Source organism: Vicugna pacos, chromosome 20, assembly GCF_048564905.1.
Source record: "Vicugna pacos chromosome 20, VicPac4, whole genome shotgun sequence".
Classification (NCBI taxonomy): domain Eukaryota; kingdom Metazoa; phylum Chordata; class Mammalia; order Artiodactyla; family Camelidae; genus Vicugna; species Vicugna pacos.
The window spans coordinates 4,553,291-4,569,507 of record NC_133006.1 but is presented as its reverse complement, the minus strand read 5'-3'; the positions used below and the strand labels follow the sequence as shown (position 1 = coordinate 4,569,507).

The 16,217-nt window shown below is 37.2% G+C and overlaps 1 protein-coding gene and 1 long non-coding RNA gene across 4 annotated transcripts in view; one reads left to right on the top strand and one right to left on the bottom strand.

The window, feature by feature from the left end:
• Nucleotides 1–16,217, top strand: part of KHDRBS2 (KH RNA binding domain containing, signal transduction associated 2) — a 512,181-nt gene that overhangs the window by 176,530 nt on the left and 319,434 nt on the right. For all 3 annotated transcript variants that reach the window (XM_072944681.1, XM_072944680.1, XM_006217887.2), the window contains exon 3: nt 3,773–3,889. In XM_072944681.1, coding sequence (XP_072800782.1) covers nt 3,773–3,889 — 117 coding nt within the window. The remainder of the gene's footprint in view (nt 1–3,772; nt 3,890–16,217) is intronic.
• On the bottom strand, nt 6,066–7,239 carry LOC140687567 (uncharacterized). The gene is made up of 2 exons (XR_012061952.1): nt 7,076–7,239; nt 6,066–6,319 (listed from the first exon to the last, which is right to left on the bottom strand). It is a non-coding gene; the product is annotated as an uncharacterized lncRNA (long non-coding RNA).

Here is a 16,217-nt window from a genome sequence, read left to right as displayed (position 1 = left end):
TCCAAATCTCAAACTCCCTATTTATCCCTTCCCAGTAACCATAAGTTTGTTTGCTATGTCTGTAAGTCTGTTTCTGTTTTGTAGATGAGTTCATTAGCTTCAATTTATTTATATCCATTTCATGGTTTATTAATGTACTTTGTATATTCTTCATAAAGTTTTTGATCATAGATAAAAGTTATCTTTTTTAAGAAAAACATTTACTAGTTATATGTTGCTGATATACAAAATTTTTTATGTTGACTTTGTATAAAACATTTTGCTAAGCTCTTTTACCAATTCTAACAATTTTTCTGAAATCACTGTAAGCTTTATATATACATAATTATATAAGCTATGAATGTTATTTTATTTCTTACTTTCTGATATTTATAACATTTATCTTATTCATGATTTTGAATTTTCAGTGTCAAATAGAATATCAAGAATGTGCATGTTCACCTTGTTTTTGGTATTTATTTTACTATTAAGTATACTGTTCTTATGTGTTTTGAGTAGAAACTTTCTGTCTGGTTAAAGAAGTTTCCCTCATTTTTTAGATGATGTGAGCTTTTATAATGATTGAATTTGAATTTTGTCAAATTATATTTTCTATTCAAATGAAATGTTAATTATTTTTTCCTCTATTGCCAATAGGTGAATTACAGTTAGAGGTTATAAATCTTAAACTACTTATGTACCTGTAGCAAACACAGTTCAGTCATCATGCATCTTTTGTGTATACAGCAGGCCTTGGTTATGCCACTATTTTGTGGAATGGGTTTTGTTTCATGAGTGGATTTGATCTATGCATTTGCTTTTCTGACGTAGCCTGCTGAGGGCATGGGAGGTTAGTTTTGCATTTCCTTCTCTGGAGGAGTCTTCTGTTGTTTTGCAATCTTGGGAGTTCCCTGTGTGAAATTCGGAACTGGTCCCTGTAAACAGAGGGTGGAGACGGAGGAGTCAGATCACACCGGACTGATGGCTGGTGGGTTTAACCTGCAAAGCAAGTTACATATGAGGCTCGTCTCGGCAGTGGCAAGGCAAGTAGATCTCCTCACATGCCCACCAGAGCCTTCAGGGTGTAGAGAGGGCTTAACTGGGTTCAGTCATGCACACCATCCAGAGAGCCCAACAGCACCGTGTTCTCTCCAGGCTGCATCTTTGAGGTGGCTTCTAGCTTGGGAACAGTGGGCAGACTATAAATTCCAAGGACAGGTTGGGGGTGAGGAGTCTGCCATTGCCTGGGTCCAGTTCGTGGGTCAACCAGTAGCCATGTCCGCCGGAAGACCCCCTCTCCAACCTCTGCGTAGACGGGAATGATCTATCTCCTGAAAGCTTACTGAGGCTCCTTTGTACAACTGCCTGGGACTAGTACTTATGTGTAGGACATTTCACTGCGATACGATTTTTTAAATATTTGTGTAGGTTTTCAACCTTTTAAGTTTCCTCCATTCTTTATTGAAGTACTATTTACATACAGTAAAATGCACAGGTCTTAATGTGCATCTTGAAGAGTTTTCACAAAACTAAACCTATCTTTTCGACCAAATACAGAGTAATTCCATCACCCCATACGTTTCCTTCATGCCACTTTGCAGCCAGTCCAGCCCTAGCCTTCTATTCTCAATAAGCAACCACTCATGAATTCTAACACTATGTAGTATTTTTGCCTGTAAGATTTTATATTAATGTAAAATCTAACATGATATGCTCTTTTGTTTCTGGCTTCTTTCACTCAATATAGTGTCTATGAGATATTCCACGCTGTTTTTGTCAATCATTTTTTTTTAAATGGAGGTTCTAGGGATTGAACCCAGGGCCCCATGCACACTAACCACATGCTCTACCACCGAGCTGTACCCTCCCCCTATTGTATCAATCAGTAACTAACTCCTTTCTCCTTATGTATGAACTTGGTCTTTTCTCCTTGGATGGACATTGGTTTATTTCCAGTTTGCTAGTAATCGTGAATAAAATGCCGTGGACCTTCTTGGGCAAGGCATTTGGGGAACATACACTTTTATTTCTCTTGGTTAAATAAAGTAGAGACTTACTGGGCCACAGTGGGACTCTACATTTAACATCAAAAATAACTGCCAATCTTCTTCCCAAAGGAACTGTCAGCAGTCCTTCCTCCAGCAGTTCCACAACTTCTTCAACATTTGGTCCTTTGTTGAGTTTTAGCAGTTCTGGTTGGGGGAGGGGGTGTAACTATTGACCTGATGAAGTTTTCCATCAAGTCATTTTCCATTAGTCATTTTCCAGACATATACATGGGAAGTATTTTCTCCCAGTCTGTGGCTTGTCTATTTAATTTCTTAATGGTTTTTGGATCAGCACATGTTTGAGTGAGCGCTCTTTGCTCCCTAGTTAAGTCGCCTTTCCCAGCTCAGATTTGCAAAAGTGTTCGTATGTGCTTTCCTCCTCGACTCTGTATAATTTTCGCTTTTCTGTTTAGATCTCTGGGAGGTCTCGAAATAAGTTTTGCCTAAATGTGAGGTGGGATGCGAAAGTGTTTTGTGTGTTTGTTTTGTTTTTGGCTTGTTTTTGCATATGAACATCCAACTGTTCCAGCACTATTTGTTTAAAAGATTCAACTTTTCAAATTTGACTGCCCTGGCATTTTTGTTGAAAATCAGTTGACTGTTTAAGTGTGGTCTTTCTGAACTTTATACCGTTTCACTTATGTCATTTGCCTATAGATAAGACAATGCCTATTTGTCTAATGATGGTATGTGGTGAGAACAGACATCCTTGACTTCATCCTGGATTTAGAGGAAAAAGCATCTAGTTTTTCCCCATTAAATGTGATTTATTTCTTCCTGTGGGATCATGGGTTGAAAAAAAAAATAGAATAACTCTGATTTAGAAGGAAGTTACTTAACTTTATTCATCTTTATTTTATATGCCCAACATAGGTTTTGGTGCAATTTAAGCCTTTTCATATTTTTAACATTAATCAGTGGGTGACTGCCTGAGTCACTTGGTGTGGTAATGCTCCTTTTGGTAGCTGGCAACATACTGTGATAACTGCTCTGAGTTCACCTGTGTTTAACCGTATTTCAGGATGAATAAACAAACTAGACAGACTGCCCTGTGCTCCAGAATTTTCCAATTAGGCACACTGTTTTGTATATATGCTGTCTCTAGCATTTTAAAATTTTCTGTGTGCGTGCACATCTTTTATTTGCTGATCCTTCGAACAACTCTTTAACACAGAGAAAGTAAGATTAAAGAAGAGTTAAATCTTTTTATTCCCAATCATGAAATTTGAAATATACATTGTTAGGGACACAGACAGTGCTTATCAAACATGAATATTAAATTTTACTTTAAAAATACATTTAAAATATTCACGTTTGCAATTTTGGAGGTACATAGGCATGTTAGGGTTGTTTTTAATTTCAATGATCTGGTTGGAGAGAAAAAGCCTTTAAAAATTTTGTCAACTACAGCGTTCCTCCCTAGTTTCTTTCTTAAATAATTAATTTATGTGATTATTTAAGTCAGTGATACATTCAGCATGTTACTCACTTGAGCATTCCTTTAAGAAGAAGCATCTTTCAAAAAGTGGGTCTGAGCTTAGAGGTCTGAGATGGTTCCGTGTGTGTGTGTGTGTGTGTGTGTGTGTGTGTGTGTGTGTGTGTGTCTGTCTGTCTGTCTGGGTATGTGAAGGGCATAACTCTCTTCTCCATGGTAAAGTTTGAAAAACCTATAACCTGTCAGTTATGCTTGGTGTAAATTATTCCTTTTCTCTACTTTAAAACATTGTATTGATTTTGTTTCCTAGTTCAATTTTGTGGGGAAATTGCTTGGACCAAGAGGAAACTCCTTGAAGAGGCTACAGGAAGAAACAGGTGCTAAAATGTCTATCCTGGGCAAAGGATCAATGAGAGATAAAGCAAAGGTATGAACTTTGAATCTGATACTTAACACACAAAGTTACCCGTAACACCAATGGCCACATTTACAGGCACGCCCGAACTCTTTTCCAATAATTTCCTATGATTTTTATGCTCTGGGACTACTTTATGACACTTCCTGATGTCTCGTCTATATTTTCTCTTGTTATTTTTTGTTTTCTTTTTAAAAATTTTTCCCCTTAAACAGCTTTTTTTGTTTAAATTGAAGTCTAGTCAATTACAATGTGTCCGTTTCTTGTGTACAGTGTAACGTCCCAGTCTTGCATAGACATACATAGATTTGTTTTCATATTCTTGTTCATTAAAGGCTATTACAACAGAAGCTCACTTTTCAGTTGTGAGGATAAAAGGCATTCCTAGAGAAATCCAGAAAGTAAAATACACAGCAGCGTGTTTGCAATATTTTGAAATACTTTAGGAAATTAACTGCAGCTCAGAAATTTCTTGAAAGGCTAAGTCCTTCATGCACCATATGGGCAGCCAGATCTCAGGAACCACGCAGCTGGGGGCCTCACTGGCAGTTGTTTCTGAGCAATCTTCAGGGGTAAGGTGGAGCTTCAGGGAGGGTGCCACTATTTTTAGTGTTGCTGATGGCAGAGATCGGTGAGGGGAAACAGACAAGGCAGTGGTTCTAAAGGCTTATCTTTGAAAAGAGTGAGGGACCGACATGTTCTGCAAGAAAAATGGTTGGAGAGGTTAGAAAAGTCAAAGCCTGGAAACATCCGATACGTGAGGAAATGACAGAAAAGCAGGAAAGCAAATTTCTTGCCTGTGTACCCATTGTCCTTAAGTGGAAATCACAAATGGCCAGCCAGGTTGCCACTAAAGTATGTTGTAATGAAAGCTATGTTGGCATTTCTATTTGTGAGCTTGGTTGAGATTATGCGATGGGGCCTTAAAACATGCTGGTGGTTACATTTTTAAAGTGAAGCGCTCTTTGACGGTGTTCTATTTGAAAACGTATGAGAATTCTGAAGGCAAGCCTGTCTCTCTTTGATGTGCTAATACCAGGAGCCGTTTCTATCTTATAATCTATCTTCTGTATTTGGTGATGGCCACTTTAGTAAATCCTTTCTGATTTCACGGCAAGATTGATTTTCATCAACAATAAAATCAACTAAAACCTTCAAAGTGTTGCTGCCTGCCTGGCGGGCAGTGTGGGTGTGAACCCCGTGCCCAGCATCCATCCCTCGCTTGGCTTCTGGGCTGCGCCACACATCAAACAGCAAGGTAGCCCCCCCAGGCCTGAAGGGGTGAGGCCATGCACACTGCTTGTCAGTCAGGCCGGGGCTGGTTACATAAACTCCTCATTCAACTCTGTAACAGCCCCAACAACAAAGCGATTTGTAATCCCACAAAATCAAGAGCCCAGACACTCCGACTTTCATTTTAGCTCTGTCCCTTGTAAACTGCACAGTAGATCAACAATATTTCTTTTTCAAGCTCCCTTCTATGGAAAAGAACCTCCATCTCATCTTCCTTTCCAGAGACCGAGGAATCAGCATAATACTTTGCTTAAATACCACTTGAGTTTGTGAATCACAGGGACTGTATCATAAATTAGAGATGGGTAGGATTTTATTTTTATTTATTCACTGCATTTCTGTTTCTCTGATGTGAATCCTGAGAAGTTAGGGTGCCAGACTAAAAGCCCCCCCCCGCCGCCGAACAGTGGCATATGCGATAAGGACCACTGCATAACAAACATCTATTTTGTGAGAACACAATGAAACCCATGTTTTAATGGTGAACCAAAGCAAGGTTATTTCAGCCTAATTTGGACTCCAAGTGACCCACCAATTAAAATAGTTAGATTTGAGTTCAGGAGTGAAATATATCATGATGTTAGTGAGAAATCTTTTTTTTTTCATATTAGCATCTTCAACCCTTTTATGTATAAATATTGTGTGTCACTTATGACAGACTGTGCTTTGACCTTAGAAAGGCATAAATCTATCCAGGTTCTACTATTCATAAGCTGGTATGGACTGAAAAAGTTATTGCCCAGTGTAGGCAATTAGTTGAGAATTATATTTTATTCAGCAGGCAAACTGAGGACGTAAGCCTGGGAGTCAGCCTCTCACGTATCTCTGAGTAACTCTTCTTTAGAGGTAAAGGAGGAGACAGGACACAGGAGATTTTTCCAGCAAAACCAGGTGGTTGCAATGTCAAAAGATTACTGTTCATTAAGAAAACCAGGCATCTCGAGTGAATTTAGCGCTTGCTGTGTGTGGGAAGATGGGAGGGTCTAGGCTTGTTGAAATTATCACTTTGATGTGCGCCTTAACTATCCAGGACCAGCATGCTGCTCCTCTCCATCCTGAGTCCCCTCGGGGGCACCACTGGGGACAGCTGCAGTGGCTGATGGCTCGTGGCTTCCACAGCCTTTGTTGACTGACATGGCAGGTGGCATTCTGGAATGACAGCATGATGTGGTGATGGTTTATGTTATATATATTTGTTATTTTAAATCCTTATGTATTATTTTAACATAGTCCAACATTATTCACAACTCAAAAAAATTTATTTTATAGATTTATTTTATCATTTATGTAATTAAGACCTGCTGTTTGAAAACTTTCAAGGACGTAATGTCTCAGCCATAAACCAAGGATTATATACAAAAATATATTTTAACGTTATTAGTGCAATAGTTTTCCCTGTTTTGTCCCTTGTCACTTGGACTACACCCTTATTTCCCACGAGGAGTGAAATGAGGGAGTCACAGAATCAAGATTGCTCACCCCATGCTGTGGGAATTTTTTTAATTTATTATGCTATTAAAAAGTAGACTGTATGAAGACAGAGAAATTTCTAAACGCTTCACGTCTTTTAAATCAGAATTATAATGATGTGTATCTTTTTTGCTACTGAGGAAGGCCTCTCTTTTCATCTTGGGCTGTACTTGTCCACCTCAAAATCGTACAACCAAGATTCAAATGAGATATAATCAATATAGAAAGGGGACATTTAAAATTCCACACTCTGTGGCAGCTTGAAGATGGCTGCGAAATCTTTGACTTTTTTTTTTTTTTTTAAGAGACGAATGGGGTCTAATTGTCTCCCCCAGGAATCTGGACAGACAGACGGCAGGGGAGGGGGGCTTCCCAGTTTCTGAGGGTGGGCTGGGAAATGCAGTGCACTGTCGGCCTCACTGGCAAGAACATCACCTGTGCGAAGTCTCCGCTGCCCTGCAAGGGGCCTGGCAATCCTGAGTCCGCCTCCTGCGAGGAAGCCGGAGGTGCGGGCACCGGTGGGAGGTCCCGGTGGAGCCCGGCCTCCCGGACGCCTGGCCCAGGCGCTGCTTGTGCGCGGAAAGAACTCGCCAGGATCGGCGATCACGGGATGCTTGAGGCCTCCTGTCTACAACCCCGGACTCGGGGAGCAGGTACAACTTATCCTCACTGTGCTGCGTCCGAATCCCCCACCGGTAGGTCCACGCGTCATAATAAAACGGTGGTTATTTCAGGCAACTCAGGCTGGCATGATTAGCTATGCAACAGCAGGTAACCAGAACACAGCCCTCCTCCTTTACGTGTAAAATAAATGATTTTCAACATTGTTAGCCTTTTTCCAGATACTGGGATTATTCTCTTCTTGTGTTTCTACTGCCCTCTCATGGCAATTAGTATAGAGTTTGATAATTTCTGGAGGTTGGTTTGTTTTGTTTCTTTGTTTTTACTTGTGACTTATTTTGAATTTGTTCAAATGTATTCTGAAATCAAATGATTAAAACATGTGTCAGTGCTTTATCTCAAAATTACCATAAAGGAAATAGCTTCCAAGGAAGGCAGTTTAAACATATCTTCTTGGTAGGGGCATTTTATGAAGGACCAGGCACAAAAGCAGAATGTTCTAGTTAAAAAGTATCAGGTTAACCATAAAGCTGGTTTAAGATCTTTGTACCTTTGAATATCTGGTTTAATGTCATAAAACTCAAGGTTAATTGAGAAGGTAATTTTAATTTCTCTGTAAGGCTTTTTAATTTTATTACAACCTGACAGAGTGCTCTGGCATTTTATCAGGGATGCTAGAAGTTTCCCGGAAGGGGAAGTAAATTGCACCACACTGCAAGTGCTGCCCTGGCCCAAGCCTGGAACAGCGTTCTTTCTTAGCCTCTCTCTTTTGACCAAGTTGAATCTTGAAGATTTGTCTCACCCAAGAAAAGGACCATATGGCATTTGTGTGCTGAGAGCATTAACTGAGTTTCATGCTTTATTAAGTCATTTCTTATAAACGGTGGGATTTAGATATGGGACCAAGTTATACCATGCATCCATCATTACGATTATTGACAATATTTGTGCCCATTGACATTGTTTCTTTTTTTTAACCAATTTCTTGTACTTAGAGAAGAATATCTAAGCAGAATCCTAAGGTGATTCAGTGTAATGGTTTCCATTTATATACTATCAGTATAGTTTATCCGATTTAGTGCTACATATATATTTAGTGGTCTATCTCAGTAGATGGTAAGACATGGGTAAATTAGTCTTTTTGTTTATATATATAAATATATTTTAAATATCAGTATTTGCTTTTTCTCACTTTGCTTTGTCCATATAGCTAGTAACCAAAGTAGTTGACCCATATGAATATATCATTGCTCTAATAAAATAGGATATTAGAAAGAAAAATTTTCTAAGTAGTTTTATTTTACTCATTGTAAGACATAATACTTTTTTTAAAAAAAAATTGTTAGTAATTTGAATGTCAAATGAAGAGGTAACTGCTGTCAAAAGAGTCAAATAGTAATGGTATTTATTCTCTTGGAAAAGCCTTTGATGAAAAGGTGGTTGTTGTTATTTGTGTGTTTTCAGAGAGATGCTGTTAAATGTTTGTTTTATTTTTGTTTGTTTGCTTTTTGTTTGTTTGCTTGCTTATTTGGGAGGGGGAGGTAATTAGGTTTATTTATTCATTTTTAGAGGAGGTACTGGGGATTGAACCTAGGACCCTCAAGCATGCTAAGCATGTGCTCTACCCTCCCCCTTAAATGTTTGTTTTAAATTGTTGAAACTTGACCCCGATATAAGCCATGATCTTTGAAGAGAAACTTGGACACTGTTCTAGCACAGCTTGGGGCATTTGGAGATACAATTAAGAGGATAATGGACCCAGAGTGGGAAACGCTGAAGAGAGAAACCCTGTACTCAACTCGAGTGCACATCACCACTAATTCAGGTCCCGAATTCTGTTAGTTGCAGTGATGTTTGGTTGACTTGGCATTCTTTCTCCTTATTAGTTTTTGAATTAGTCATTCAGAAATTGAATAGTCATTTTATCAGTCATAAATATCTAATTCCTTAGCTGAGTAGAGTTGTCATGAATCCTAGAAAATTCATTTGAGCTCTTGACAACCCTCGATAAAGTGTAGAGAACCTCTGCTATCTGCCTGGAGTCAGCGATGCTAAATAGAGCCCAGGGAAAGACAAAGAAGTCAGAAGCTCCTCGGAATAACGTTTCTGAGTTCACTTTTGTTTCCTGTGTGTGTTGGTTCACACACAGTGTTTTATACGCTTCAGGGATGCATTCACAAGACATTCTCGGTCACCAGCACTCAAGCCAGTTACAGGATAAGGATTCCAAATACTAACACAGGAAATGCTTTCATGCAACTTTTTTCTTAATATGTAAATATCACAAATCACCTAAACTCCTTATAAGTGTATTTTTAAATGTTAAAAAGACCAAGGAAGATGAAATGTGCAGGACACACATGAAATCATATACATTGTCAATGCAAAATCAATCAGCCTATCTAAGAAAGAAGTGGGAATTTTTATTTGAGCCAAATTGAGGTTTATGACTTGGGAATTGCCTCTCAGAAAGCTCAGAGATACTGTTCTGCTCATTAGATAGAAGTCAAAACACAATGATGTAAGTTTTTGAGATAGAGGGCTATGCAGTAAATGACATATTATTGGCAGTTTCCACAATTCCGCTCTAAGCATCATTGTGGTAGGTCATGTGACCCCTTACAGTCTCAAGAAGGAATGTTATCTGTAGGGAGTTGTCATGGTGCAAGGACAATGTTGCTCTTTAAGATTGAGCAGGTATTTCTGCCCACGGGGGAGGCTTGGTTGGTGTTCAGTGCAGATGTACAGGGCACAGCGGGGGCAGAGAGGTGGCCAGAGGGCAGAGAAAACTTCGTATGCTTACATTTTTCTATTCTTTGCCGTAAAATAATGAGTTTTGTTTCACAATATTTTGCTCTGAACACAGTCGATTACACTATTGATGTTTTGCAGCCCAGACAGTGTTTTATGTGCTTTCAGGGATGCATTCACGAGACGTTCTCTGTCACCAGCACTCAAGCCAGTTACAGGATAAGCATTCCAAATACCAACACAGGAAGTGCTTTCATGCAACTTTTTTTCTTAATATTTAAATATCACAAATCACTTAGACTTCTTATAAATATATTTTTAAATGTTATCTGCAAAAATATGTACTGTTTTGGAGGGGAAGGTATAGCTTAGTGGTAGAGCCTGTGCTTAGCACACACAAGGTCCTGGGTTCAATCCCCAGTACCTCCATTAAAAAAAAAACAAATTAAAAAAACTAAAAATAAGTAAACCTAATTACCCTCCCCCCAAAAAAATTTTTTAAAAAAGGAATAAAAATATGTACTGTTTCATATATTTTTTGCTCAAACTGAATATTTGTTTTAATTTGAAAAATAGTAATGTTTAATTGTTTTCGCTTTGTGAGGTCAGGATTTTGAGACAGATTGCAAACTGGGGTGCCAGTGTTCTTCCCAGTGCTTTATACCAGGTGAAGCGCCTCTAAACTGCAGGTGTATAATTTGAGTATGAGAACTCGGGGTGTCTCCCAAAGTTTTAAGGTTGACGTTTCTAAGCTTATAATTCCCTCTTTTGCTGCTGCCTCTTTCTCAATAGTAGGCTTGCTGTTTTCGCTTTTTTTCTCCTCCCTTTTTATGTTTTGCATGTCTTAAAAATATTTTATTTCCGTCATTTAGCACTTCTAACGCATTTTGAATGTTTTTTCCAGTCTTTCTTAATTTTCTTTCTTTCATATTTTGTGTCTCATTTTTATTAGGATGTAACTTACAAGCACGGAAATCTACCACTTTCAGGCGTGCAAGCACATATGTAGTCATGCTTGCATCATCGCAGTCAAGATAAAGACCATTTTTGTCACACCAAAAATTTGGGGGGCCCCACTGCCCTCTGGTCTCTGGTTACCACTGATCTGCTTTCTGTTAGCCTTTTCCTAGAATTTCATAAATTGATTTATACAATACATAGCCTTGTTCCTATATTCTTCCATTTAAAATAATGCTTTCTGAGGATTATCCATGTTGCTGCATGTATCGATTGTTCTTTTACATCACTGAGAAGTTTTCCATTGTGTGACTACGTCACAATTTGTTTATCCATTCTTTTATTGATGGTGACTTAGATGGGATATTATAAATAAGGCTGCTATGAAGTTGCATATATAAGTCCTTGTATGGCTATATAACTTCACAATAGAGAATTTGGGAATTATTCACCAGAAGTTAAAGCACAAGACATTTACATCATCTTCTTTCATTAATGCAGTACATTTGTCAGAGGATAATACGTTTTTTAAGAAAGTTAGAAAGAAGTACTCCTAATGTGTTGGTTATATATTTACTTTCTGATTTTTGGTGTGGTTTATTTGATATTAATAACATCTATTATTTTGATGAAAGACTCATTTCATTTTTATTATGGAAATAATCATTTCTAAACTAAGGTTTGAGAGAATACTTTTCCAGCAATGCTCCTAAATTAGGATCCCAAAGTTCCGAAGCAGACTGGAGATTCTGATTCCCCAGTCAGAGAGATTAGATTTGTTAGATAAATGAAACCACCTGCATCATTTTAAATAGTCCTACCAAATTGATTCATGGAATGTCTAATATTTCCAGGTAATTAGCAGTGGCATTTTCCAAACTCGATAAATGAGCGGAAAATGTAACCTTCTCTGAAGAATTGCACCCTCTAGGGTTGATGCTTTAGAAAATTATACTGTTCTCAGGGAATACGCACCAAAGAATTAACATCAGACTTTGAACAGATGTTGCAGCATCCTTGTTTCATTGCTGGTGCCCCAAAGTGGTGTTACAGAAAGTCCTCTCTCCTCCCTCCCATCTGATGTTAAACAGATTCCTCATTTCTCAGCTCTGACAGTTTAGTGGTAGATCTCATGTGGCTGTTCCCCCAAAATACTACCTCCTTTTTTTCTCCTCTACCGTAAATTAAACTCTAGTTATTAAGTTCAATGCATATCTTTTTGTGGAGACTCCAAGGAGTCTTTTCCTCTAATGGAACGTGGAGGATTTATTTCAGAAGATAATATGTTTTTCTCTCTCACTCAAAGAATTTTACTTCTTACAGAAGTATTTTATATCTACATATGCATATTCACTTAAAATAAACAACAATGTGAAATCTGTGTATAATATTAATAGAACCTTATCTATGGCATTGCAGTCTGTTAGTTTAATATTTCTTATAATGGCTTTATTAGGAAAAGTCCCAGAAACTGATTTATTATGAAAGTCCACAAGTCTGTTAATATGTCATACTCCTGTTTTACCTTTTCTGCTTCGATTTCTGATCTTTCTCTCAGAAAGATCTTTCTCTTGTGCTGTATTAGTGGTGCTACACAGATTAACCATTCAGCTCTTGTTTCTGACGGAGGACAGATGGATTTAGATTGTGAATCTGGGGACTGTTTGTCCTCCCTGGCATATTGCATGCGCATTACAGGTTAATTTCTAAATCTAGTCGTGTTTCCTTATAATGTTACTTATTCACAGTTTTGGAGAACGTAGTCAATGACAGTTTATTTGACTAGAAAATATTTGATACACTTTGTGAAACAGATTCAGAGAAGGATGTTAGATAAATTGGGCATATCTTAAAAGTTATTTGGAAGGTTTCTTCAGTGCTATACATGTTACAAAAGAGCAACAAAAATCCCTCCTCTTCCCCAAATGTCACATAATACATTCCAGTTGATCATATCAAAGTTGGAAAATAAGTATTATTGCTATCCCTAATATTTTATTGCATCTGTTACTAAAATTTGTTCATGTATCTTTATATTTTTAACGTTGTTAAATTATGTGCTATCAAAATTATGGCTGGTTAGTTATTATATAATATTTCAAAAAGAAGGGGGACTATAACCCATACTTAGTGAAATTAGATTATAATTTGTGACTATGGTTAAATTTTGATGATTGTCTAACTCCTTGGTTTGAGGATATAATTTGCCAGATACATATGTGCAAAAAAAGTTACAGTTTTCATCATTTGTCCAAGTATTTTAACAGAATTCTAGTTGTAGGTCAGAGAAGGTAACTTCAAGTCACAAAAGGAAAAGAAAAAAAATCATCACTTTTCAATCTTAGTTATCTCGAAGACATGTTGTTAATACCCTAAGGTAAAGGGTCTTGTGGATTGCCCTGTGTGGTGACAAGTGAATTTTCACATCTGTCAAACTGATTAGTTGAGAGTTAAATATTAATTTATTTCAGCAGGTTATTTGCTGATGCCTTTAAGAAAACATGTTGCCAATAAGCATTAATTAGTTTGATATTGCATGCACACACCCACATGGAAACATGCTCTGATAGTAAAAAAAAAAAAAAGTACGTTAAAAATATATAACTGGAAGTTTTGACTAAAGATATATGGTGAATATAAGCATATATGAAAATTAGTGGTTTTAGAGTAAACACGGATTTTCACACTGCACAACTAATCACATAGTCAACAGAAGACTAGCACAGGTATGATGTCAGTAAGGACACAGAGCACATAAAGCAAACAGTTCATTTCCAGGTTACCCACACTATCAATGAAGGGTCAGATCTGTCCACATATGTACAGATGAAATTTTAAGGTATTGGGTTCTCAAATATTTTCATTGAAGTTCCCTGTTCAGAGAAGAATTAAAAATAGCCTTAAGTCTTGTCCAGGTTTTGCCATGCTCAGCCCAGTTTAGTTTGAAATTTGCAGTTTTGTACGTAGCATTAAAAAATAAAATATATATTACATTGACAGTCATAGTTGCACTTGATTTTAGGTAGGCTCTTATTGAAAATCGTTGGCAATGAAAGTACAAGCTGCATTTTTCCTTTGGTTTTATGAACTTAATAATGTTCTTCAACTCATTCTTCCTATATAAACCCTGGCAGTCAGTTTTGGGTCCTCACTCCACTTATATTACAAGAGGAAAAGAAGTATTCAGTGGGCTACTTATTTCCAAAAGGAGAATTATTTCTTAAGCTCTAGTGTACTAGAACTTTCTGTGGTATCTGGTATTCTAGACTGTTCACTGCTTTATTTTCATTTAAAAAATACACACACACACACGCACGTAATAAGTACTGCTGATATGGAAAGACTTTTCATATGAGCTAGTCATTCAGCAGTTAGGTTTAAAAGAAGACAAAAATACACACTACTTAAAGTTTAAATTATCCTTGAGGTATAGGGATATTAAAAGATATAAATAACATCTTTAAAGAGAAAATGAATAAAAACAGTACAAATAAGATAGAAAAACCAACATACTCACAAACAAATCAATATCTATACTCAAACCAGGTGACAGTTATCTTTCACAAACCCAAAGAGCAAGTGTGTGGGGAAAAACCAGTGGAAGCTACAAGACCCTTGTGCCACCAACATTTGTGGGGGAAAAGCAGAAAAAAAGGAAACGCAGTATCTGATGGCACAAGAACAGGAAAATCCCTGAATAACAGTATTTTTTTCAGGTAAATCTAAGAATAGAAGCTGAAACTGAGCAGTGATTTTATTTCTCAATTTGTGGGTGAAACCACTGGATCCAATTCAAGATCTAAAGATCCTGGAAAAGTCTAGGTCCTCTGAACTCTTGAAATTCTACCGCAGAGCTAGACAATGAAAGAAACTTCAGAGAACAGCCCCAAACTGAGCCATGGAGAAAAAAACAGGGGCAAAATAAGTGGCATATTTAAATTAAATGGGCCATTGAGAGAGAAGGCATACCTCAGATAGTAAGAAGCTGTATTTTTTTTCTAATTTCATTTATTTTTGGGAGGGAGGGAGGTCATAGGGTCTATTTATTTATTTATTTTTATTTTTGCTTTTTAATGGAGGCACTGGGGATGGAACCCAGGACCTTGTGCGTGCTAACTAAGCATGTGCTCTCCCACTGAGCTCTACCCTCCCCACCAACAGTCTGTATTTTTCATCCCTTTGGAAGAGTAACAAAAGAGGGATTCGTGGTCCTTACACCCCCTTGCTAAAAAGTAAAGAAAGTTTCATTTCACTTAAAAATGAGTAACAGAAAAGGATTTTGGCTGAATTTCATAGGAAGATATTTTAAGGAAAAGGTGAAGCTTCAGAATGAAAATGAAAGCAGAAAGATGTGCACAGGAAAAACATGGAATCTCATATTTAATGGCAAGCTAAAAAAAAGAAAGAAGTATTGAAGTAACTCAGAAATAGAAAACCTCAGAATGATTAAATTGGGGAAAAGGAGATTCATAAAGAAAGGTGGCATGACTAATGAAAGAATTATGTATAAAAATAAAAATAAATTTCTGAACTAAAGAATAAGATAAATAAAAATGCAACTAGACACAAATGGTAATGTCTTAAATTCAAATATAAGTGGAGAAACATGATTAGAATTTGAGAGGAGGAGGTGTATAGAATGCAGGCCAAGAAATCCACCACATGTGCAATAGGAGTTCTCAGAAATGAAGGAACAGAGTAAAAAGCCATAATGGAATACAATTTTAAATGTTTTTCTGGAATTAAAAGCAAAATTTGAAACTAAAGAAAGTGCTCACCATGTCCTTAGGAAAATCAACAATAATGTATTAAGACATATTCTAATAAAAACAATTAAACTTCAAAAAAGTCTCTGAGCATTCAGGCAAAAATACCAAGTAGCTTACAAGGGGACAAAAAACATCATCAGACTATCTCAGCAATGGTTTTTGCCGGAGATAATCAAATAACTTATATAAGATACTTAAGGAAAGATAATGTAGATCAGGAATTTTTATTCAGTTGTAGGAACTCTATACACAAAAAGCCTTCAATTATTAGTAATGAGAAGGAGGGAAGAGGGCAGGGCACAGCCACTGAAGGAATGACACAGCAACTGAAACCAGGACAAACTGCTTAGAACCAAGATGGCAGAAGAGTCAAATTTCAAGTCCTTTCTGAGTAATTTACTACAGAGGCCAAATGTCATAGAGTTACTGAGTTATTCCCATGGCATATTGCTAAGTGGTAAAGCACCACAGAGAAAAAT